This window comes from Cibotium barometz, chromosome 3 (genome assembly GCF_041138505.1).
Source record: "Cibotium barometz isolate CiBa-2024 chromosome 3, ASM4113850v1, whole genome shotgun sequence".
NCBI classification, from domain to species: domain Eukaryota; kingdom Viridiplantae; phylum Streptophyta; class Polypodiopsida; order Cyatheales; family Cibotiaceae; genus Cibotium; species Cibotium barometz.
Genome location: NC_141048.1, coordinates 15,184,947 through 15,212,138, shown reverse-complemented (window position 1 = coordinate 15,212,138; position 27,192 = coordinate 15,184,947). Strand labels below are relative to the sequence as shown.

Genomic DNA, 27,192 nt, shown 5'->3' with positions numbered 1-27,192 from the left:
GCATTGCAAGACCCAAAATTAAATAATGAATTAAACATTTATATAATTGAAACTGAAAAAACTAAATATCTCACCAACTCTTAAAAATGCACAAAAGTGCAGCCACAATATACATGAGATGTAGCTCAGAGAGTGAGAAAATCCCCCCAAAGATAACCATTGAGCCTTTTCTCATGTGCCTCTGCAATGAGTGTCCCCACAGGGATGGGGGGGGGCGGGGTGCCATGATCCATCCTCCCCCCTAGAGTTCTTAGGGTCAATGGCCCTATCAAGAAAATGAATCCAACTAATCCCGGGCTCAGCAGATTTCTTCTTTTATAACCTGCCATCCATCATGTGCTCCTATGTGGTTTGCCTCGTCTTTTCCATGCCATAGCATGTGGGCTGAGAGCAGAAGTGATAATATATACCAATGGAAAGTTAAGGTTATATCTCAAACTTATCAAAAACTAAAGTGCGACCTTGACTCCATGAGAGTCTACTAACAAAGCTTCAAATCATCAACTCCATCATGCATAGCATAGACTATGAGCTATGACATCCCCACTCACGACATCGATGCCAAAGAGTAGGTGAAGGTTCATCAATAAAGATATGGATATGTCACTATAATAGACAAATCTTCATAATTAAACCATCAAACTAAGGTACTATCACTTCTCCCAAGGTGAAGGACAGACTCGGTCATGATGAAGGCTAGCACTAAAGGGAACACACATACATGCACACACAGAGTAGCAATGGTGCTGCTTGCATAAAAAGAACCAGCAGACAAAGACTTTAAAAGACATCTGCATGTCTGCAAAAAAGGAAAAAGATATAGCCATGGAAAGTTCAGGTTATTTCCCAAACTTCACAAAAAACAAAGTGTGACCTTCACTCCGTGAGGGTCGACTTTAAATCCTGAACTCCATCATGCAAAACATAGCCTACGTGCTATGACATCCCCAATCACATCATCAGCACCCAAGAGTAGGTGCAGGTTCATGCATAAAGATATGTCACCATAGTACACAAATCTTCATAGATAAACCATTGAGCTGAGTTTCCATCACTTCTTTGGGGGTGAAGGGTAGACTCAGCCACACTGGTTGGGCAATTGCACTGCTTTGGATAGAAGGAATTAATATACCCCAGCTGGCTACACCTTGGACAAATACTTCAAAGAAATCTACATCTCTGCTAATACTGCAAAAAACATACCAACGGAAAAGTTCGTGTTATTTCCCATACTTAAATAAAACCAAAGTGCAATCTTGACTCCATGTGAGTCTACTCACAAAGCTTCCAATTATCATAGCATTGAAGGTATTAAAAATCTCTCTCAGCTTCATGTCCTCCCTTATGTGTCTCTTCTCTGCTAGAAACAAGTCTAGGCATCTTTGTTTCGAAATCCTGATAAGCTGGGAGAGCTAAGGACATCACATTGGCTCCTTAATTTTAACAAATTGAACAAATTGAATCACTCACTCAGGTCCCATGTGTCTTCCACATGGGAGTGGAAAGAGCGTGGTTGATTACCTTATTGGGTCTCCTACCTAAATACCTCACTTTCACATTTTTCCTCCCATTAAGCAGGAGGTGGTACAATGATGTATGCAAACACTCCCTCCAAAATAAAAATGAAGAGCTATGCCATTGCCCCCCTCGAGTCAGATGGAGCATCAATCTCTTCTTAGACACAAGAAACAAAACTTGCTTGCAAAAAATGAATAAGCATCATGTATAACTGGCCATCTCATGGTTGAGATTTTTGGATCACTAATCAAGGCATACTAGAGTAAGTGGGCAAAGCACCAAGCAGTTCAAGCCTTGGGCTAGGCACACTTCACACCACACTAGAGCATATCTTCACACTCAAAACCATCATTGAGGAAGCAAAAGACAGAGGCCTTAGGATGCAGTACTGTCACACACAGCAGAGGGGTTGCGAAAGCATCTAGATTCTAGATTCACTGAACTCCCTTTGTGAGGAAAGGGACTTGAGTCTCAATCTTGCAAACAAAGACCAAGGTCATGGTCTTTCATGTGAGCTTTGAGGAGCTGCAGGACACTGCCATGTTCAATAATGACACTGTAAAGATAGGGAAAGAATACGCACACTTAGGCATCGTGTTTTTAGGCCCCAAATTTCATATCTAGGCAGCAGCAAAAGCAAGATTAGCAACAGGATGTGCATCTCTTGCACGCTCAAAAAGGTAATGTTTTCAGGTGCATTTCCAATACGCTAAATCCCTCTTCTTTGACTCATTGGTCCGACCCAACAGCCATCCATGGAACATCTTCAAACGGACCACCTCATATCACTATATTGGAGCTCGATAGAGTAATTGCATGTCATCATGCTCTCACGTCTTATTTACAGCAAACTTTTTATCCCACACTGATTCAACACAATTTGCAGCCTGCCCGCTTGCCTCATTCAGCTAGTCACTTACATAATGGGCAAGGGGCAGGCAGCTACTCCCATGTTTGACTCTATCTTCATCCATGCAGTTGCTTCAATGTTTAAAAAGAGTGGATAGCTGTTGATATGCCAAAGCATAAAGATGGATGACAACACATGGAATCTTCATATATACATTACCACAATTTCAATACCAAGAGAAGCAGCTTACATGCAAGGGAAGGTATGAAGGCATGCTAAACAAAACTATTGTGATTTCATCGAGTCTTTTTTGGGCACTTTATTTTTAATCAAGAGAAACAGAGTAAATTATTGCAAAGTAACAACAAATAAGCCTAGATGAAGTCCAAAACACTAGCAGAAGAGTAAAATACCTGGCAAATGCTGTTGTATGCAACCGTATCCCACTCTCAATCAGCAACAGAACCTTTTCACTTTCCCCAGACTCAGTAACCCCACTGCTCTTCATCAACTTGAAGACGTAAGTCTGTCAATGGCATCAACGAAAAGTAAGATGTTTAATAGCAAGCTATCTACAAGTAATCAGACAACATAAACAGTTGACTGCTCCACTGCAAATACCCAGTACATGAAACTGCATGCATCCAAGAAAAACTACCCAAGCTGACCATATAAAAGCCAGAAGAAAAATGCAGCTCTCAACCTCTACAGCCATCCACAAAGGCATTCACGTTAGAAACATTATCAGACAAACATCATATCGAAGCTACCCAATAAAAGGATAGGACACCGCCAACACACAAGGAAAATAAAGGCCAAAAAGCTGCACAGATTCTTCATTTAAGCAGACACAGGCTCAGTTGCCAGGCTTCCACATCATAAAGAGTGAGGAAAGGGTCATTGGAATGTGTTGGCTTGGGCATGGGTGCCCTGCACAGAATCATGATCAGTCTCATACACAAACATTCTTAATAACATACTTTATTTCTTTAAATCCACGCCAAATGGTGAGAGATTTTCAAGGGCTGTGACCATCCATTGGTAAAAAAGTTTGTGAAGAATGTAAGCTTGAAAAGTCAAAGACGTCCAAGTCTTTCCAAGATGCTACTTTACTTTACTTACTCTAGAGGCGATGCGCACAGGAGAGAAGGCAACAAAGCTGCTGCACCGCAGCTTTTGTTTTCCAAAAAGGACTCTTGTATTTAGTTTAACAGAACATACCAAAGTCATGAATCAACCAAGGAATATGAAAAAATACAATCACTTTGGGCGAAGCCAGTTCGGACTGGAATGATGCCAAATTATCCCAATTGCAGAGAGTGAAAGGAAGGGGCTGTTACCCCAGATACTCATAAAAGCAGTCCATCTGACCTGGACCTGCCTTGGATCCTGTTCCAAATAGGGGAGAGGGTTTGAGTTGCATCACACTATGTGCATAGTATGTCTCAATGCACTCAATAGACTCTGTACATCTAGCCCTCTAGATTTGCCAAGCTGTCAAATCTCCATGTAAGCTCAAGATCCAGCTTTACTGCCAAGCAATGTGATTTGAAGGGAGAATTGGGAATTAAGCCAAGCTTGTGGTCTAAACCATTTCACAAGTAGCATACAAGGCATTGCCCTCATAGAATATCTCAGTTCCTAAATCATTAAGCCATGCAACTGTTCCCAAGGTAACTATAGTATGGTCCTTTCCTCATATGAAACATAACTAGCACCATGCCCACAGCTTGCATGCATCCCAAAACACAATGCTCAATGTAGTGCGGTGCCTCTCGGATAATCAGGGAGAGTAGTCAACAAGGAGAGCAGGGAGCCATAAGAGGGAGAGTAGTGAAGAGGACGAATTAGCAGGAGAGAGAGACGGGGGAATTGTGAAGAAGCTCTGTGGAAGCTTGCTTGTGAATATAATGTTTTGTTTGGGAAGAAGACATGGGAATAGATTGAGGAAGCTTGGGTCTGTCCAGAGCAGAGGGGGTCTGTCCAGAGCAGCAAAGGGTGCAAGGGGAAGAGGAGGATCTTGTAGGAGGTTGATGCCCTAGGATCTTTGGGAGTTGCAGCTCTATTAGAACTTGGGTAAGTCCAACGTTTTGCTCAATTATTCCTTGTTCTGTTTATAGGTGGAGACCTGTAGAGTGTGGCTACACAAACTATTAATGTTGGTACTTGTGGAAATGAAGATAAAGGCTTGAAGAGTTTTTGCAAGACCCAAAACAAAGCACTAAGATGCAGTTGACAAGCACTATTGACTCTATTGTCAAAGAAGGGAGTGCTATGAGAAGGCTTATGATTCAATCCAACCCCCTCGCCCAAATCTCTCACAGGACATCCACCACGTATGTGCCATTCTCCTTTAAACCTCATGCAACCTTGCAACCTCTTGGAATGGATTCTTGCCCTCCGCTTCTCACGCTGCCATGTGGCAGTCTATATCCCACATAGTGGATTGGGGTCAAATTAACCCCTCTATATAGGGCAAAATAGCCCTTGGTCTCCCCTCATCCCCCACCTTTATTGGTGGTCTCATGGGATGTTCAGGTGTTTGGGGCGCCGCGGGGGGGGGGGGGGGGGACGGGACTGGCTAGTTGATGGCTGTCTCCCGCGTACCACACCTCCATTCGCGTGGTGCTCCGCATTCTGCATTCTTTCATGGTATCGAAGCCTCGTTGGCTCCTGCTCGGCTTCGGGCTTCACATCCCGGGGGGGTGTTGGAATGGATTCTTGCCCTCCGCTTCTCACGCTGCCATGTTGCAATCTATTATCCCACATAGTGGGTTGGGGTTAATTTAACCCCTCTATATAGGGAAAAATAGCCCTTGGTCTCCCCTCATCCCCCACCTTTATTGGTGGTCTCATGGGATGTTCGGGTGTTTGAGGGGGGGGGGGGGGATTGGGGACAGCTAGTTGATGGCCGTCTTCATTCTTTCATGGTATTGGAGCCTCATCGGCTCCTGCTCGGCTTCAGGCTTCACATCCAGGGGGGGTGTTGGAATGGATTCTTGCCCTCCGCTTCTCACGCTGCCATGTTGCAGTCTATTATCCCACAGTGGGTTGGGGTTAATTTAACCCCTCTATAAGGGGAAAAATAGCCCTTAGTCTCCCCTCATCCCCCACCTTTATTGGTGGTTTCATGGGATGTTCGGGTGTTTGGTTGGGGGGAGGGGGGGGGGAGGGGGAACGGCTAGTTGATGGCCGTCTTCTGCGTACTGCAGCTATGTTCGCTTGGTGCTCCGCATTCCGCATTCTTTCATGGTATCGGAGCCTCGTCGGCTCCTTCTCGGCTTCAGGCTTCACATCCAAGGGGGGTGTTGGAATGAATTCTTGCCCTCCGCTTCTCACGCTGCCATGTTGCAGTCTATTATCCCACATAGTGGGTTGGGGTTAATTTAACCCCTCTATATAGGGCAAAATAGCCCTTAGTCTCCCCTCATCCCCCACCTTTATTGGTGGTCTCATGGGATGTTCGGGTTGGGGAGGGAGTCAAGACCGGCTGGTTGATGGTGCTCCTCGCCCCGTGTTCTTTCACAATCAACCCCTCTCTCTCTAGTATCTACCTCTAGGGGGCTTCCATGCACCCATAGAAGAGGCTGTCTCTCCCTTCTAGACCACTGCATATATCCACTAACCCCCAAGGGTCATCCCAACTCAACACATATATGGAGTCATTTAACCTTGATGCTTTGGGAGAGTTTTAGTATGCATAAATCAGATCTAGCTCTCGCATGCTATGCATAAACTAAATGCTTACTGTCGTCCTCTCTACATTAATGGAAATTGCTGATTTGGAGGCGTACTTTGCAAATTCAAATGTTGTGGCTGCATTCCAATACAAGGCATTCAAGACGTCTATTAAGACTCGGGGAAAACATTCCCAATTTCACAGATTTGGTGTCTATGTTGATTATAGAAGAGAAGAGCTTGGGTGAAGACTAATAGTCTTCACAAAACAAAAACAGTTCAGAGCAACAGGCCTTCTACACAAGTTCAGGAAGAGGACAAGGTAGAGGAGGCCATGGACGCGGCCAAGGAGGTGGCCGAACACGTAATCAAAATTATGGCCAGCAGCAGCAACAACAACAGTCCCAGAATTCACAACAACCACAACAACACGCAGGTGGAAGAGGCCAATTCAGAGGCAGGGGGAGTCAAAGAGGTCGTGGAAATTGGTTTCTACCATATCTGGGTGGAACAATAGAGAGCAGATGGAAGGGAACATGGATACTTGAGAGGGTAGTGTGAGTTGGTGGCCGAAATGCCTACAAACTATTGGTGGCTGAAATGCCTATAAACTATGTGTAGCAGAAATGCTTATGGAACACCAGGCTATCTATGCCTGTGAGTGATTGTTTTATCTTGTTACTTGAGCCCACCTCTCATCCAAGGTGTGTGGTCAGAGTACCAACACGGAGTGCAAGTGGTAAAGTAGACATGATACCTGGTTGGCAAGGGACTTATGTGTACGCCAAGGGTCATGTGGATTGGCACATGTTTGTGTGCTTTGAGCTTGGATTATGATATCTCGACTTATGGGACTGTTTTGTCTCGCCCATTTATTTGGGACATGGATTTATTTATCTTTATGCCATATTAGAATCACTATCTCCCCATAGAGAGGCCAAGAGGTTCATTGTTCATCTCACCATGCATGTGGATTCATGTTGGGATTGTGAGAGGGCAATTCAATGAACACTCCACCATACACATGGATTCGTGTTGCGATTGTGGAGTGAGTGTTTCATTGTTTCCACACCATGCTTGTTGATCAGAGTTGGGATTGTATGGGAGAACATGGAAACTGTTGGGATTGGGAGAAAGGATTGCCAGAACTATGGAGAACCAGCTTTTCTGTCACCATGGTTTGTGCTCTTGAATGGCACCAGTTTGTGTGCATAGCACATGTTTCTGTGCGAGGCACTAGTTTCTTGTGCATGGCACTTATTTAAGTGTCTTAGCACCTAGTTGGTGATTTTCATTGGCATATGATTATCTAATTGATATTGGTGATTGACACGACACAATTGGCTCTTGTGCTTGTGTCTAGCATATCTTCCATGGAATTCTCGCCCATTTATTTTGGGACATGATTTTGATATTGGTATTATGGAGACTTATTTAGTCTCGCTCATTTCTTTGGGACATGGATTATCCATATACAAATGCCATAACACAGCCCAACACGAGGCAACCAAGCCGGAACATAGGCTGTAGAAATGTCGAGCCAACAATATAATCCATATACCTCCGTGTGGGTACTGATTCTTCCCCAAAAACCACGGGTCTTCATGCAATCGAGCTAGTACAGCAAGTACAACTCTCCATTCAGCCGGTACAACAGGTACAATGCTTGGTACAACCGGTACAATGGCTGGTACAGCATGCACAGTGGCTGCTACAGCCGATACGGTGGCTGGTACAGCAAGTATAGTAAGTACAAATGCTGGTACAGCATGTACAAAGGCTGGTACAACAAGTACAATGGCTAGAAATCATAATAAATGATTAAATATCCTTGTCTTCAGTATTTCTTCGCCATGGAAGCCTCCAAAACAGTCCCCAACAGCCGGTATTCTTCATGGGCAGCCTTCAAGAGAAAAATAAAATGAAATGAAATAATATATTAACGTCCTCAAAAGGCCAAAATGACCTATGAGACCAAAAAGGTTACAACAATTGGTGGATCTGACACAATGTCTGTGTAAGAAAAGCTAAAACAACTAAACAACTAACTGAAACTGAAACAACAACTATGAGGAAAAGTAAGGTACTGGGAGCTCCTAATGGATAACATCTGGGAAGGAAAACTCCAGCAACAAAGGTAAGCATCATATACATCACTATCCAAAGATGTCTCTCATCGGTCGATGGCGGATATCCTCAATGTCCTCCATGTAACGGTGGTAGAGGCTAGTGTGCAGCAAGAGAGTGGGCGAGACAAAACAGTCCCATAAGTCGAGATATCATAATCCAAGCTCAAATCACACAAACATGTGCCAATCCACATGACCCTTGGCGTACACATAAGTCCCTTGCCAACCAAGTATCATGTCTACTTTACCACTTGCACTCCGTGTTGGTACTCTGACCACACACCTTGGATGAGAGGTGGGCTCAAGTAACAAGATAAAACAATCACTCACAGGCATAGATAGCCTGGTGTTCCATAAGCATTTCTGCTACACATAGTTTATAGGCATTTCAGCCACCAATAGTTTGTAGGCATTTCGGCCACCAACTCACACTACCCTCTCAAGTATCCATGTTCCCTTCCATCTGCTCTCTATTGTTCCACCCAGATATGGTAGAAACAATCTTCAAGAGAGCACGTAGGACAAGAGAACAGTACACACGGTATGTTGTGCTCAACACTACCCTCTGGAGTGCCCATGTTCCCTTCCATCTGCTCTCTATTGTTCCACCCACACATGGTAGAAACAATCTTCAAGAGAGTACGTAGGACAAGAGAACACTACACAAGGTATGTGAACCATGTGTAGGAAATATGAAAGCAAGAACAAACTGAAATGAAACAAGAACACAAATGAAAGACAAAGAGTTACCTTGAGATGAGTGTAGACAAGACACAAGATTGATAGTTTCATTGATGTGACACCCACAATATACAGGTGAAAGTACAAGAGCTGAGCATGAGTGCATATGGGATAAGTCCCTGAGTGCCACGTGGCATACACTGAGATGACCAAGACTAAAAGTACTCCTAGTGAGCACTTATTTCCAACACCCTCCTTAAGTGGACACTAGGAGGAAGACAAAAAGACAAAAGATAAGACCAAGACAGAGAGACTAGACAAGGATTGAGAGACAAAAGATCCTGAGACACCCCTCCTCAAGTGATATCCTCATATGGGTCCACAAAAGTAGGGACAAGATGGATCAAAAACAAGACACAGTCAGATTGATAGACAGATAGACAGACAATAGATAGACAGACAGACAAGACTAGATAGACAGAAGACTGACTGTTAAGATGGCACTTGATTTTGATTTGCCAAGTATGAAAGTTGGACCCATTGAATTTGTCGATAGACATGAGAGAATGAGTAGAAGAGGCCATGTGGGAAGGTCTTACCTCTTGCTAAAATGCAAGGGCAGTGTCTATTCCCTTACAAGATTGCAGAAATGAATGAGAGAAGAGATCCAAACTGTTTTTAGAAGCCGGCTCTCTCACCACTTGTCAGGGCCATAGCATGTGACAGCCCATCGAAGCATGAGGAACTAGCAGTTTGAGGATAAGAAAAGGATTGACCAGCGAACTGAAGGAGACAATGCACAGTACCTTGTAGACTCTTCAAGAGGAAGCGATGGCAGAACTGAATGCAGCAAATAGCTCGTTGGAGGAAAGTCGATCTGCAGCTTCTTCTAGATGATGCGCACCCTTGAGTCGATGAAGAAGGCAGCCAAAGGAGAACAGTACGGCGGCTGTATGAGTCTGAACAGGGTGGACAGCAGGAAAGTGGGCGGACAGAAAAATTCAGGCCGACGGGTTGCTTACTTGATATGACGAGCTGCATGTGCAATACTAGAGGACAGAAGCTGAAGCGAACAACATGCAATACTAGAGGACAGAAGCTGAAGCGAACATATAGAAATGGTGAAATTAAAAAAAAACGTGAGGCAGCTCCCAGCTAGGCGGCGGCCAACAGCAAAGGCGGCGGCCAACAGTAAAGGCGGCGGCCTGTTCTGAACCCAATGACTGCAGCAAGAAGAGGGGCAGTCGCTCACAGGAAGCAAGGGCAAAGATGAGGGGAGCCAGGATAAACCTGCTCTGATACCATGTAGGAAATATGAAAGCAAGAACAAACTGAAATGAAACAAGAACACAAATGAAAGACAAAGAGTTACCTTGAGATGAGTGTAGACAAGACACAAGATTGATACTTTCATTGATGTGACACCCACAATATATAGGTGAAAGTACAAGAGCTGAGCATGAGTGCATATGGGATAAGTCCCTGAGTGCCACGTGGCATACACTGAGATGACCAAGACTAAAAGTACTCCTAGTGAGCACTTATTTCCAACACCATGACTTTCATAAGTCCAATGCATCCCAAATAAAGGAAGCCATAAAGAATAATCCATAAACCTGAGGATAGATCCAAATTCCTAGAAAAGAAGTCCAGGAATCCATAGACCTGTATACCATAATCCTTGTATACCATAACTCTTACCACATACTCCGTGCTAACCACACACCTTGGAGTAGAGGTGGACTTTTATCCATAAAAGCATCATATCCATGAGATATCCAAATATTTCTTCTCTATAAACTAGGATAGGTTCGTCCATAATCTTGTCCAAGAAAGAATTCTCCATAGATATAATCCATCCCAATAAAGGGAGCCATAAATAATGTTTCCTTGAAACCATCTCAAGGCAAACAATAACACCTTTCTCCTTGCATGGCTATACAACGGTTAGTGAACATCAAAAATACTTCATAGTAAATAGCCAAAGCACCAACTTTGCAAACTCAAAGTATACTTAGCTTTTCTTTGCCAGGTTGGTCATGAAGCCAAAAGAAATATTTCCTCACCATATCCTTGAGATATCCCGAGATATATCTCCATATAGCTTACCTGTAAGCTTGATAATATAATCCACAATATCCATATGGAAAGAGTGCTAAACGTGTGCACATAAAGCCAACTCCACACTTCCAAGATAAAATTTTGTGAATTCATAAATCCTTAAATCAACAAGCCGTCTACTGCTCATTGCTCATGCTCTTGCTTCATAAGCTATGAAGTGGCTAGCCATGCTTAACAGCAATGATGGTAAGTGTGGTCCCCACTTGAGATCTTTTCTCTTCCTTATTGATAGAAGAAAGCCTATGCTCTGATACCAATGTAACTCGCAGCGGTGCCTAGGGGACTAGGGCCTTTGACACACTTGTTGATACCATCAATGCGTATTAAAACATTTAAACATGGCCACAACCTTAATCCATCATCACTTTGTATAAAACATAAAGCTGGACAAAACATCCACAAATACTAAAAATGGATCTTGCACGTGACACCACATAGAGGCCGGAATGGGCCGACCCCCCCCCCTTGGAGTATTTTATTACCTAAGGAGAATAATATCATGTACAAGCTTTGAGGGCCTTACTCTCCCCACGGGAGATGCCAGATTATCCATATACAAATGCCATAACACAGCCCAACACGAGGCAACCAAGCCGGAACATAGGCTTTGAAATGCCGAGCCAACAATATAATCCATATACCTCCATGTGGGTACTGATTCTTCCCCAAAAACCACGGGTCTTCATGCAATAGAGCTGGTACAGCAAGTACAACTCTCCATTCAGCCAGTACAACAGGTACAATGATTGGTACAACCGGTACAGTGGTTGGTACAGCCGGTACGGTGAGACTGGTACATGTACAGCAAGTACAAATGTTGGTACAACATGTACAAAGGCTGGTACAACAAGTACAATGGCTAGAATCCATAATAAATGATTAAATATCCTTGCCTTCAATATTTCTTCGCGATGGAAGCCTCCAAAACAGTCCCCAACAGCCGGTATTCTTCATGGGCAGCCTTCAAGAGAGAGAGAAAGAGAGTAGCCATCATTAGGGCAGCCTGTAACGGTGGTAGAGGCTAGTGTGCAGTAAGAGAGCCTCCATTAATGAAGAGAGAGGGCTCCAATTTATAGATTTGGGCCTCCCATGAGCTAAAATGGCAAGAGAAGGCTACAATGACAAGTGGAGAGCCACACAATAGCTGAAGTGACAAGTGTGAGGCCACTTGTCTCACTTTGATCCACTTTCTAACAAGTGTCAGGCCACTTGTCTCACTTTGGTCCACTTTCTTGCCACATGTCCCAATCTAAGAGATGGGTCCTTCCATAAACTTTATCTCTAAAAATATCCCAACTGGTAGACATTCTGTCATAGGGACTTTGCCAACTCTTGGTATCTGCTCAATTCCAGATGTAATGACGCGAACAGAATTTCCATCGGAGTCGGGCCAAAAATAGCAACTCTCCTAAATTTTAGGAGTGTGGTCCTTTGTATTCCATTCCCAAAGCTGGTACTTTCCAAATATTTAGACATCCTGGAGTCCACCAGACTCCTTTCATACTAGGAAATGTCCAGGCTGGTGACATCAGGGCACTTTCTCCCATGTGGTTTTTCCCCTTGGATATCAAGTGTGAAAGGACACTCTACATATAATATTTTGTACTTCTATATTATATATGGATGTGACACACATGCAAGCGTTGACTTGCATTTTGTGGCTACCACACTTTTGGCTCTCTCTCTCTCTCTCTCTCCTTGCTACCCATTGGTGGACACAGATAGAGAGACCACAGGCCCTCATGATGGCACGCATGATACGCAGCAAACCGTCAGTACCTCATGACATTATCCGAGCAGAGTTTGCTGCGCCTCCTATGATGGTAGAGGCCATATTTCAGACTATATGCCTGCTAGACAGATTCAGAGAGATGCCACAGGACAGATTATCATACAGAGCTTTTCAGGCATCTAGACAGTTGGCTGAGGCAGGAGACAGAGGATCATGGTATGCACAGGTCACACATTGGATCATCTACCACCATTCCAGTATGACAGGGATGCACCACATATCCGTCTCTCTCATAGTGAGAGGAAGAGTATTGAGACAGGATCTATGGCAGCTCTATACACGAGAGACATGGATATCGCCTACACAGCCTCTTCCACCGAAGATGCTATACTACAGAGATCACTTCATGAGTATCACTGATGATGGATTTATAGAGAGGCCTAGATACATGGAGGGCTTTTTACCACACGGCTCCCGAGTGGCTATTGGTCAGCTCAGAGTTTCATCACACCGATTGGAGATTGAGACTGGCAGAGCAGCACGGATCCCCCGAGAGGAGAGGGTATGCAGATTGTGCAGAGAGGAGGTGGAGAGTGAGGAGCATTATGTATGCAGATGCAGAGCATATACAGCCATCAGAGAGAGATATCCCATTTTATTCAAAGAGCCACATTCCCTACGCCAGATCTTTGAGGCAGCAGACCAGCGCATACTGGGGAGATACATTCTAGACATACAGCGCCACAGAGAGACATTATTACAGGCTCAGACAGCTCCAGAGGGGAGGCGACAGACACAGATTACTACATTTTTTCAGAGATCCATACCCCTCCCAGCCCCTACACGGCAGGGAATTACTCTCCAGAGAGCAGAGACACTTAGAGCCCGCAGGAGACAGAGGACACCTGGCTTTCGGACACCACGCCTATACCAGAGAGAGATGACAGAGATCAGAGCTCAGTTTCACAGAGAGGGTGAGGAGCGACTGGCTCGCTTCAGAGCACACCCAGGCATGTTCTTCAGGGAGCTGTGGACACCCCCTTCACTGATGTATACCATTTTATACCCCCAGTATGGTACAGGATGGAGCTAGCTAGGTTGCATATCATGATTGTATACTCCATGCATATAGCTTTGCATTCTCCTAGTAATAGAGCTCCATCCCCTACACACCCAAATTCAGCTTTTTTATTCAGTACTTTTTCATTTTGTTGGGATGACAGAGGATACCCCATACATGTACTCCGATTTGTCTCATAGGCCGAGTTCGGTCTTTTGGAAGACGTTAATAAAATCTTTCTTTCTTTCTTTCTCTCTCTCTCTCTCTCTCTCTCTCTCTCTCTCTACGCCTGCATCCATCTGCGCCCTTCTGCAGTCGCCCCCTCTCAGCCCGTCTCTTTCGCCAGCCCGAGAGGCCTCTCTGTCACTGTACGCCTGCATCCGTCTGCGCCCTTTTCCCACCCACTCTTGCTCAGGCCCCCAAGGCAGCAACATAATGGGGACTTGAATTTCATCCATTTCTTCTCTCTCTCTCCCACATATTTACCTGCTCCTTTCAAACATTCCCTCCCTCTACAATGGGAGGGTCTGTAGATGACAAAATCAGCCAGCTTGATCATATCCTTAGGGATCTTATTAAGGGCCAGAAGAAGACACTGGACAGCACCATCACCGCCATCAAGAAGGACTTATTGACGCGCATGGGGAAGCTGGAGGCCGAAGCCGAAATATGGAAGGAAGAGAAGCTTACCATGCAAGAGGAGTGGGAGAAGGAAAAGCTCGCCATGCAGGAGGAAATCAACCTTTTGAAGGGCGAAGTGGCATCCTTACGCGATCGTCCACGGGAGGAAGGAGAGACTCTTGAGGTGGACAAAGAGGCAATCAAAGAAGAGATCACCAAAAACCTCACCCACACAATCGAGGGGAAAATGGAGGCAGCCCGCGAAGGATGGGTACAAGTGATGAAGAAGAACACCAAAAAGGAGGTGCAAGAAGATGTAAAAGTGATGAAGAAGAACATCAAGGAGGTACAAGAAGATGTACACATGATGCAGTCCACTCTTGATGAAGAGAAGATGCGACGGATCCGGCGCCTCAACATCCGACTCACAGGGATACCAGAGAGCACTACCTCCACGCCCGAGATTCACGGGCGGAACCTATGTACCAAGGTAGGACTAAAGGAGGATGAGCCGCTCACATTCACTAGAGTATGGAGGACAACCCCAAAGGACTCCACCAAAGGCAAGGCCTTAGTGCTACAGTTCCCGAACGAGGAGAGTAGGATCAGCTTTATGAGAAGACGGGCTATCTTGAGGAGCTTGCCAGGGGACCCCATCTACTTCGATGATGACCTCACATGGATGCAACTAGAGCACAGAAGATTATGCATGCCGAAGATCAAGGCGGAACGCAAAGAAGGGAAGAAGGCACATTATAGGGATGGTCACATCTACATTGATGGGAAGAGGATCGAATAGCGCCATCTGGCCTATGAGACACGGAGGAAACAACATGAAGACAAAGAGATACACATAGCAATCTGGAACTGTAATGGAGTCCTATGGACACATCCAGGGAGACTTGAGGAGGTGATGGAGGGCCGGGATATCATCTTGATGACAGAGACACATGAGAGCTCGGAGAGGGGCTTACCACGGGTTGAGGGTTATCAGTGGGAGTCAGCTCACCGACAGGGGATGAGACACGCCACCTCCCGAGGTTCAGGAGGTATTGCAGTGCTTTTCAGGCATGGGTTACATGAGCATGTTCGAGTCGTAGCACGAGACTCGGAGGCGAGATACATGTGGATTAGCTTACGCCTCTCGGAGACCAGATGGATCTATATCGCCCTTTGCTACTTTCCTCCGAAGGGGTCGCGGTTTGCCACCACCGAGGAGCCGGGTGGAGGAGAGGCTAGTGAGTCTCCGTACTCTGTCTTATCTGAGGAGATCTTACACTATTCGACACTGGGAGAAGTCTTCTTGATGGGGGACTTCAATGCACGGACTCAGAGCAGACAGTGCGAGATCTATGACTTTGAGGATCCCCTGAGACTAGAGCCGCTAGCTACAGAGGATACAGGGACCACTCGGATCTCCGCTGATGGAGGAGCTGACAGCACTGGATATGGGCAACATTTGCTGGAGCTTGGGGCCCGACACCATCTCGTTATTTATAACGGGATGACTCAGTGGCCAGATTCAGGTGGGTTGACTTGCTTTCCAGTGGGAGGCGGTAGTAGTACAGTGGATTATGTGATGGGATCCCGGGAGGCAGCAGATATGGTGTCTCACTTCACCGTACCACCATGCCCCATTGGGGCGGATCATACATACCTATCCCTCACTTTCAGGAGCTTATTAGAGACCCACCCACCCATCATACAGCCACCACGCACTATTTTTCACTTCACTCAAGACCTAGCCGAGGTGTACGACTATCATGTTCATGATCAGCTATTTGCCTGAGATCCATCGGCACCCATGGCCATGCTCACCTCCCAGCTCTCACATGTACTGCACTCCGAAGCCGCGAGGAGTTTCCCATACCACATAGAGACAGGACGGCCACCTACATCTGGGAGCATGCCCCAGAACCGATGGTATGATGATGAGTGCAGAAACCTTTACCGCAGTCTCCGAGTGCAGAGGGCTCGCGGAGAGATCACCCGGAGGCAGGCAGGCAGGAGGATGCATACTCTCACCCGCCGTAAGCGGCGAGCTTATGAGGAGGCTCAGTACTGGGGGACACATCACATGCTCATGAGCAGAGATGCTGCTGCTGCTTGGAGGAGACTCAGAGAGCCCCGTCCTCCCACACCTATTGCCGATCCTCAGACCTTGCAGACATATGCAGAGAGACTTTATGATGTGCCTGCACAGCACCCTATACCACAGCCCACAGAGCCATGCTCCACAGTCTCCACCTTCTTCACCCCACCTATGGTTAGGAGGGCCATATGCCGACTCCAACATGGACGGGCGACAGATCATACAGCATTACAGGGAGAGCATCTCATCTATGCTATTGATACATTGGCACCATTTCTTGCTCAACTCTTCAACAGAGCTCTGTCAAAGGGGTTTCCGGCTGAGTGGACGATACACACTATTGTGCCGATCCATAAAGCGGGAGATGTACTAGACCCCGGGAACTACAGGACCATCATGATTGGCCATATATTGGCCAAACTATACGGGGCAGTTTTGGAGGCAGAGCTGAGCACTCATGCAGAGGTTGGGGGATTGAGAGCAGCAGGCCAGGCAGGCTTCCGTCGAGCCTTCTCGACCATCGACCACATTTTTACATTGAGGTGCCTGATTGATCAGGCCAAGGCACGGAGGCAACGGCTCTATTGTTGCTTTGTGGATTTCCGCAAGGCATTTGATACTGTGCCCAGAGAGCGCCTCTTTCGGCGACTACAGACACTAGGCATACCTTCAGACATGATGTGGGGCATATACAGGCTATATGAGCAGGTCTTTGGGAGAGTCCGATGCCCAGGAGGCTTGTCCGACACAGTTGCTAGCACCATTGGTGTGAAGCAGGGGTGCCCGCTCTCCCCCACGCTCTTTGGGCTCTATATTGATGAGGTGGTCGATTACATCACACAGGGAGGAGGCTCTGGGGTTGAGCTATCAGGTATTACTGTCCATGTTATGCTTTATGCTGATGACATCGTCTTGGTATCCGACACGCAGGTTGGGCTTCAAAGACACCTTGTGGCTCTTGATGACTTCTGCGCACAGCAGGGCCTCACAGTGAACCTTGGGAAAACCAAGGTTATGATCTTCCACACTTCACCCGCAGTCAGGAGCCACACTACTCTCACATTAGCAGGAGGGAGGGTCGAGGTGGTGAGCTCTTATGTTTACCTTGGCATCACATTTACTAGCTCAGCTGGACGCTTCTCCATGGCTCAGGCAGTCCGAGACAGAGTGACCCGGGGGTATGCAGCTCTTGCTGGCCTTGAGCGTCAGTGTCATCAGGCACATTTTCAGGAACCCCGCACGAAGGGGTGGCTCTTTGATACATTAGTGACACCAGCCTTGATGTATGCAGCAGCGGTTTGGGCACCAGGGCTTGCAGCCTCCACATGGATACAGCTGGAGAGACCACAGATCTTGATGCTCTCGAGGATGATACGCAGCAAACCATCCGTCCCGCATGACATTGTTCGAGCTGAGTTTGCTGCACCACCTATGGCAGTGGAGGCATTGTTCCAGACGATCTCCTTTATATACAGGATGAGGGAGATGCCCATGGAGAGATTATCCCGCCGAGCTTTTGAGGCATCCAGACAGCTGGCCGAGGCTGGACACACTGGATCTTGGTATGCACAGATGCTACAGTGGTTCTCACATCATGGGATAGACATTGAGAGGTTGCCACCTTTTCAGTATGATCAGTCTGCTCCACGGGGTTACCTCTCTCTCAATGAGAGAAACAGAGTGATGAGACAGGACATATGGCAGCACTACATACAGGAGACATGGACAGCACCAGAGAGCCCACTACCACCGAAGATGCTGTATTACAGCGACCACTTTATGAGCATCTTTGGGTATGGGTTTATACATCGACCGCGGTACATGGATGTATACATGCCACACAGCTCTCGTGTTGCTATTGGACAGCTACGAGTCTCATCACATCAGCTAGAGATAGAGGCTGGGAGAGCGGCACGGGTTCCTAGAGCTGAGCGGATATGCAGATTGTGCAGCGAGGAGGTGGAGACTGAGGATCACTTTGTATGTAGATGTAGAGCCCACCAGGGGGTCAGAGATAGATATGCAGAATGGTTTGAGGAGCACTCTTCACTACATCAGTTGATGGAGGCCTTGGACCAGCGCCGATAGCTTGGCAGACTACTACTAGAGCTTCATAGTTCTCGAGAGAGACTCCTCCAGACACCCGCTCCCACTAGGGGTGGGAGATAGTCCCAGCTCACAAATTTCTTCCAGAGAGCTACGCCAGTGCCAGCTGATGTACCACGTGGGGTGACCGCACAGAGAGCAGAGGAATTGAGAGCCAGGAGGAGACCTAGACAGACTGGACATAGAGCACCCCGACTCCGTCACCGAGAGATAGCAGCTATCCGAATGAGACACCAGATGGAGACACAGGAGAGGCTAGCTCGCTTTCATTCAGACTCAGGGTACATGTTCATGCCATTCACAGCCTCAGCATCGGCGATGTATGATATCTTATATCCCTCTTATGGCACTGGATGGAGTTAGACATAGATCTGCATAGCATGCTTGTACTACCCCTTCAGCATATAGAGATGCATCTTGCCTTAGCACTCCATCCACATCCCCACCCCCCTTATATTGTTTGTATATGGGCTCCACCAATCCATGATGATTCACAGTTGTATCCAAACACATGCACACTTTTTCTTTTGTTTCTTTTCTTTCGATGACCGGAAGAACACAGTTGTATTATTTTTTGTCTCATAGGCCGACTTTGGCCTCTCGTAGACGTTAATATATCTTTCTTTCTTTCTTTCTCTCTCATTTCTGTGTGTGAGCTTCTCCATCCTTCACCTAACCCTAATGTGCAGGTTTGTGTGTGTGAGTGTGTGAGTCCAACACCAACAATTGGTATCAGACCTGGGGGCTGCCTGTGGATTTCTATCCCTGAAATCTGCAGCAAACTGTGAATTTCCGTCGGCCGGTTCCGTCGCCTGCAGATTTTCGTCGAATTTGCAGATTCCATCCGTCAGCGCTCAGCCCAGTCAGCCGCCTCCGCCCAGCCCTGCTAGCGGCGTTGCTGCGCAGGCAACCACCTCCGCTCAACCCAGCCGGTTGCGGTACTGCCCACGCCGCCGCCGCCGCCGCCGCCCGATCGGCGGCGCTAGTGCGCCCATCACCGCCGCCGCCCCTGCCGGCCGGCAGCCCTACTGGAGCTAGGGCCGCCTCCGCCCACCGTCCTGGCTCCGCCGCCCAAAGCCCACGTCCGCTACTGCTCCGCCACCCAGGCCCTCCATCCGCCCGTTTTCGCCTCTTCTCGCCTGCAGTTCGTCCGCCTGCACATCAGTACTGCCCCTCCACGTGCAAGTACTTGTTTTCAAGGTACTTACATGTTCGAAATAAATAAATAAATAAATAAAGGAAAAAAAGCTTTGCACGCACTCTGCTCCAGGTTCAACAAATTTTGGGGGATTGCCAGGAAAATTCGAAAACTTGCAGGTGATCCAAGGTTCAGGCAATTTGGGAAATTTCTCAATTTGAGGCCAAATTGAAAAATTGGACAGGTTGCTTTGCTTGCAATTTAGGGGTTTTCCAAATTGAGGTCAAAATCAGCAAATTGAGCCTCTTTCAATTGCAAAAATTTGTGGCTTTTGTGAAAATTGGCCAATTAACTACACATTGAAGTGATTGGAGTGCATAAAAATTGGGGCTTTTCAAATTGGAGCATGTAATTGGGCATTACAGCTGTGATTTGTCGCATATGTATACACATTGTGTGTAATTGGACAATTTGGTGCAGGTTTACACTTGCTTCGGTTTGCAGACAAACATTTACACAGGACATTTGGTTGCCTGGCAGTGCACATTGGTGCTTGGTTTGCTTGCACGTATATTTTGTTGACACGGCTCAAAATGCTACAAATGTATTTGGTGTGCTCACCCAGGAGGACAAGTTGGATGGATCTAACTACTCCCTCTAGAGTTTCATGATCCGTAATTTGCTAGTAGCCAAAGGGCTTTGGGGCATCGTGTGTGGTGATGACACACGCCCACTTACCATTAAGCCAGCCACGCCTCAAAGGGGAGGTGCTCCAAGAGCTCCTGAAGTAGAACCTCCTCCCACACAAGAGCAGAAGAGATGGGACTCTAGGGATGCACAGGCCATGTCATTGATAGCCCTTTCAGTGAAAAGGACTATTATTCCGCACATTCGTTCTTGCAAGACATCGAAGCTTGCATGGGACACATTGGAAGCAATGTATCAGGTACGCAACGAGGCAAGAGTTGTCTACTTGAAGAGGCAATTGGATCTTGGATGAGGGTGATTCCATGGCAGATCATCTCACCAAAGTGAAAGATTTGCACAAACAATTGCTCAACATTGATGAGGTTATCCCAGACAGACAGCTGGTCACCAACACTCTTCATTCTTTACCACCTTCCTACTTGGGCTTTCACACCTCTCTCAACCTCTCTATGAGAAGAGGTGGTGATCCCGTCACTTTTGAAGAGCTGGTGGGTTTACTCTTGCAGGAAGAGCAAACAAGAGCAAACTTAGCGAGCAACCGTGGTGGAGACAAGGCATTTACAGCCAAGGATAAGGGTAAAGCAAAGAGCTTAAGCATGGGGGACAACAGTCTAGCAAGGCTGGTCATGGACAGCCCTCTTCTGGTGGTGAAAAGTCTGACAAAGGGGATGCAAACAAGCCCAAAAAGCAGGGCAAATGTCACTACTGCCATAAGCCTGGACACTACATCAGTGAATGTAGGAAGCGGATTGCAAAAGAGAAAAGGAAAGAAGCAAGCAATGCAGTAGCAGACTCTTCTGATGACAAAGCACAACAATCAGCTAATGTAATTAAGGAAGAGTACACTTTTTTGGTCACATGCACTAGTGACACACCAAGTGCTTCAGACAATGATATGTCTTGCATTGCATCTGACAGACAGGATGTATCATGGTATTTTGATAGTGGTGCTTCGAGCCACATCACTTCATGCAAAGATGTATTTCAGCACTTGGTTTATGCTTCAAATGGCCGGACTGTATCATATGCAGATCATACCACATATCCAGTAAAGGGAATTGGCAATGTCATACTTATTGCAGCCAATAGTGCCAATATATGTATGAAAAATGTATTGTATGGTCCAGGCATAAAGAAAAATCTGCTCTCCGTCTCTCAGCCATAAACGACCAAGGTTTAAAGGTTGAATTTGAAGATGGAAAGTGTTTGGTAAAAGACCCATCAAAGGGTTATGAAATAGTCACTTCTGGAACACGATACAAAGGCTTGTATAAGCTGGACAGCTATGACAAGCGTACTTATGATGCAAATACAGTGGCTGTCCACACTCCTGCTATGCATGATGCAAAGCTATGGCATGCTCGTTTTGGGCATGTAAATTTTCGAAGTTTGATGCTTATGCAGAAGCATCATATGGTTGATAATATGCCGCCTCTTGAGTCTCCACCAAGACATGTATGTGAGGGGTGTATTTTGGGAAAGATGCAACGAAAACCATTCCCCAAAGATGGAGCTATTAGAGCTGAAAGCAAATTACAGCTCATACATAGTGATGTATGTGATCCAATGCGGACACCATCCATAGGGGGCATCTTTACTTCGTCACATTCATTGATGACTACTACAGGTTTGCTTGGGTTTAACCTTTGAAAGCGAAATCAGAGATGTTTGCATGCTTTCGACACTTTGTAGCAATGGCTGAAAATATGTGTGGATGTAAAGTCCAAACACTTCGCTCAGATAGAGGTGGAGAATACATGTCAAATGCATTCAAGGATTATATGCTTCAAAAGGGCATCAAACACCAATGTACTGTGCCTTATACACCGCAGCAGAATGGTGTAGCTGAGAGGAAAAATAGATCTCTCATGGAGATGGCAAGATGCATGGTGAAAGCACAAAAGTTGCCTCACAATTTTTGGATGGAAGCTATAATGTGTGCAACTCATGTGTTGAACAGGTGTCCAACAAAAGCTTTGAAAACCATAACACCATTTGAGGCTTGGTATAGCCGAAAGCCAACAGTGGGATTATATGCGTACATTTGGGTGTTTGGCATATGCACATGTGCCAAAACAACTCCGAACAAAGCTAAATGACAAAGCAATGAAATGCATTTTTGTGGGCTACAGCAATGAGAGCAAAGGATACCATCTTTATAATCCAACAACACGAAGGATTTTTGTCAGTAGAGATGTGGTATTTGCTGAAAATTCAGAACAGCCCATGTACAGCTTGTATAAAAGTAATGATACAAGCATACAGGACATGTTTGATGGACTATTACCCATTGCAATTAGGGGGGATTCAGATCAGCCAGCCCCTACACAAGAAAATCCTCATGTAGAACATGTGGAACAGCCAGCCATTCAGTCCCCTTCTATGGAAGAAGTGGAAGATCTTGTCAAGGAAGAGCAAACAGCCATAGATACAGCCAAGTCAGTGCCAAGATGGTTGCTGAAAACTTTGCAAGAAAGCAAACTTGCAGCTCCACTCACAGGTAGAACAAGGGCTAATTCCAGCCATACATTGAATATACATCGTGGGGAGTCTGCATTAGCCATGGGTGGTCTCTTTGATTCAGAAGAGCCTTCTTCTTATGAAGAAGCACATGAGAATGAGCATTGGGTGCAAGCTATGCAAGCTGAAATCTCTTCTATCATGAAGAACAATACTTGGGATCTTGTGGAATTGCCTGAAGGCAAGCATGTCATTGGAACAAAGTGGGTGTACAAAGTCAAAAGGAAGTCTGATGGTACTATTGATAGGTACAAAGCAAGACTTGTGGCTAAAGGCTATTCCCAAAAAAAGGGAATAGATTATGAGGAGACTTTTGCTCCTACTTCGAGAATGACCACAATAAGATCAGTGATTGCATTGGCTGCACATAAAGGATGGAAAGTGCATCAATTGGACATCAAAACTGCATTCTTAAAATGGGGATTTATAGGAGGAAGTATATGTAAATCAGCCCATTGGTTTTGTAGTTCCTGGTGAGGAACATAAAGTATGTAGGTTACACAAAGCATTGTATGGGTTAAAGCAAGCTCCAAGAGCTTGGTATGATAAAATACATGCTCATCTAACCAGCCAAGGTTATGTGAATAGTCCAGCTGAAAGCACATTGTATGTGAAGAAAACCGGTGCCGAATTTGGGGCCTTTACACTACTATCTTGGCATACAGTTTATGCATACAGATGATGGCATTGTTATGCAGCAAACTAAGTACATAAAAAGTTTGCTAAAAAGGTTTCACATGGATGAATGTAAGCCCATTTCTACTCCAATAGAACCAAATGTACGGATTACTACGCATGATATTGGAGAGCCTTTTGAGGCCAGCACTTACAGCCAGATAGTGGGATGTCTCATTTACTTGTGTAACACAAGGCCAGACATATCTTTTGGGGTGTCTTTGTTGAGCAAATTCATGCACAGCCCAGGCACAAAGCATTGGCAAGCAGTCAAACGCATTTTTCGTTATCTTCAGGGTACCCTGGATCTTGGTTTGTTCTATCCCACGGGGGGCACCTTGCAGCTTTATGCATACAGTGATTCAAATTGGGCTGGTGATTATGATACCAGGCAATCCACCAGTGGGATTTGTTTTTTTCTTGGCAGTTCATGCATATCTTGGTTGAGTAAAAAGCAACCCATTGTTGCCACATCTACTTGTGAGGCTGAGTACAGGGCAGTCTTCACAGCTACAATAGATTGTGTATGGTTGAGGAGATTATTGGCTGATCTTCGTGAGTGTCAGCAGACACCCACCACCATTCTCACTGATAGCCAGAGTACTATGGCCGTGGCACGAAATCCAGTATTTCATGCACGTACCAAGCACATTGAGATTCATTATCACTATGTGAGAGAGAGAGTACATGCAGGGGAGATCAGTTTATCTTACTGCCCTACAGAGGATAATGTTGCAGATCTATTCACAAAGACTTTACCTCGAGAAAAGTTTGAAGCTTTCCGCAAAGCTTTGGGCTTACTCTCATACAGAGAGTGATCTGCTACCTTGTACAGGTTCACACTTCCACTACAGGGGGGATTTGTAAGCATATGCTCACTTATGGTAGTTAGGACCAGCCACGGTACAGTGTGGAACAAAGGAGTATTATAACATTAACTGATAATTTTTCTGGTCGTGGGGCTTTTTCAGCAACCCAACCCCAATATAGCTCGCCAACCAGGTCTAGAAGGGGGTATATAAACCCAAGGCATAAATTCAGTCCAATCTATCTCATAATTCACAAGGTGCTTCAGCTACTCAAGGGGCAGGACAGCCAAGGGTGAAGGATTGAAGGTCAAGGGCAGAGATCTATCTCAGCCAAGAAGGTTCAGGTTCAGGTTCAGTCTTTTATTTCAGATTTTGCATCATTCTAATAAAACCAAATACACCATTCGTGGTGGGGGCCCTACAAAGGGTATTCGGGACCCAATACTGTGTCCTCCCTCCCTCCCTCCCTGTCACATGCACTCTGCACTCAGTGCATGGTGACAAGATGGCTCATCATCAGAAGTGCAACAGTTGTACAGTTTTAGAACCCAATAGGATGATAATTGTCGTACGTCGTGACCCCATTGTACATCCTCAGTCCAAGATAAGTCAGGCACGAGCTACGTAGGTCATTCCTCAGCCCTAGCGGGTCAGTCAGTCAGTCAGTCAGTCAGTCAAGTCCCTTAACCCACTTGGAGAGAATCATTCATGCATGTAGAGTCAGTAGAAGCCTTAGGGTTTGCATCAGAAAGCACTCTGCATTCTGCATAATATGCATTCATATGCCTGGGCATCATTTAGAACATCCCAGAAGTCTTAGGGAATTTACCAAGATTTATCTGGTATTTTTCCCATATTTTATAGTATTTATTTAGCATTATTTGTCATTTATAAATATAAACTTTATTAAATGACCAGCCAACTTGACCAACCTCCAGTTAGTATAAATAGGCTTGCATAGGGCTTAGTTTCTCATTCAATCTTCATTGTGCTAAGAGCTCTCCTCCTCATCCCTAGGAGTATCCTTGCCTTCAGCCCTAGACTAATCCAGCCCTTGGAGCTTATGAGCTTGCTTCTCCAGCCCCTTGAGAACCTTTGCTTCAGTCAGTCCTAGGCGCCTGCATTCAGCATCACTTCAGTCCCTAATTCAGCATACAGCCCAGCCCCAGTTCAACGCCAGAATTCAGCAGCAGCATATCTGCGTTTCTGTCCAGCCGTACAGCAGCAGCCTGCGTTTTCTGTCAGCATCAGCATACCTGCGTTTTCAGACCAGCAGCATCCCTACAGGTCTGCGTTTCTGTCTACAGCAGTTCTCAGCCCTGAATCATCAGTTTGCATCAGTATCCAGCCTTCTATGCATCATCCATACATGCAGCAGTCATCTGGTAAAGGTAACACAGCATTCATAAGCATTTACAGCATTCTAACATAGCTTAGAACAGTCCACCATCTCCTTTTCTCAGCCTCAGGTGTGCAGCCCTTCCTCATGCCCTTGGGAAGAGTGCATAGGCTCGAGATCAGTTCATCGAGGTGTTTCTACAGCCGTGTACAGATCAGCCAATCTCCGATCCTCCGAGATCTTGCGTTTGGCTTATCTACAGTCCACAGTCATTCTCTCTAAAGAAATAAAGCAAATACTATCTCGTTATCGGGATAGGGAGCCCTTCAGTGGGTAATTCGAGACCCAATCTGGTGTACAGTTCTCATATCTCTTTAAAGTTTGAAGTATTGAAATGGATTGCTAAACTCACGAAACTCGGGATACAGAAGACGGTGTGAGCATCTGTGTGACAGGATCTTCCAATACAAAGACTTCCGCTGCATATCACATTGGTATCAGATTCAGATTGTCCACACACACCGTATCCTAGCGTGGGGGCGGCATCCTTGGATGGTTAGATTGCGTTCCGGCACGACCACCGACTTCAGCATCATGTCTACAGGAGAGAGTACTCATCAGCCTAAAGACGTCTACCCCGAAGGAGACCTTGCTCTTCCGCCTACAGCAAACACCATAGCTCTTCTTAGAGCTCAGAACCAGCTGCTCATGGAGCGTCTCCAACTCTTGGAGGCAGCAGCAGCACGTCCTTCTACACCTCCAGCAGCACCCGACTACATCTCCCTCTTCTTTCAGATGGAACAACAAAGGAGAGAGGACGAGGCCCGAAGGAAAAGAGAAAAAGCAGAAAGACGGGACTATGAGGAAGCCCAACGCAGGAGCGACGAAGACCGGCGTCAGGCTGAACTCGCCGCTCGGGAACACCAACGTGAGCTTGATCGAGAACGTATGTTACTCGAACACCAACGGGAAAAGGAGGCCATACACTTGAGGTATCAGCAGCTCTCCTCAGTCTCCCCAGTCATAGGTGTCACTAGCTAGCAGCATCAACCACCATCATTCGCAGTCAACCAAACTTCAGTAAGTATGATGGTAAGTGTGATCATTCATCAGTTAATCAATTTATTCATCAGTTTAATGCTCATTTTCCATTAGCTAGGATCACAGACCCTCAAGACAAAGTCCACTTAGCGGCTCCCCATCTCACTGGTGAGGCAGTCACTTGGTGGCAGCATTGGTCTAGTATTCATACAGACCACGCCACAGGTGTCACAGCCTTTGACTGGGACATCTTTGTCCATGACCTGAAGACCAGATTTCTACCGCCCCAGTACATGACCGGTCAAAAAGACGAGTTCTATGGACTCAGACAGAACGGATCCCCAGTGCTTCAGTTTTCCGGTAAGGTTATTACT

At 46.0% G+C, this 27,192-nt stretch overlaps 1 protein-coding gene and 1 long non-coding RNA gene across 3 annotated transcripts in view; one reads left to right on the top strand and one right to left on the bottom strand.

Annotated features, from left to right (window-relative positions):
* EMB1441 (zinc knuckle (CCHC-type) family protein) overlaps positions 1-27,192 on the bottom strand; it is a 183,863-nt gene that overhangs the window by 144,010 nt on the left and 12,661 nt on the right. For both annotated transcript variants that reach the window (XM_086773538.1, XM_086773545.1), the window contains exon 2: positions 2,782-2,894. In XM_086773538.1, coding sequence (XP_086629664.1) covers positions 2,782-2,894 — 113 coding nt within the window. The remainder of the gene's footprint in view (positions 1-2,781; positions 2,895-27,192) is intronic.
* LOC147639751 (uncharacterized) lies at positions 13,039-14,017 on the top strand. Its single transcript, XR_015269539.1, has 2 exons — positions 13,039-13,295; positions 13,333-14,017. It is a non-coding gene; the product is annotated as an uncharacterized LOC147639751 (long non-coding RNA).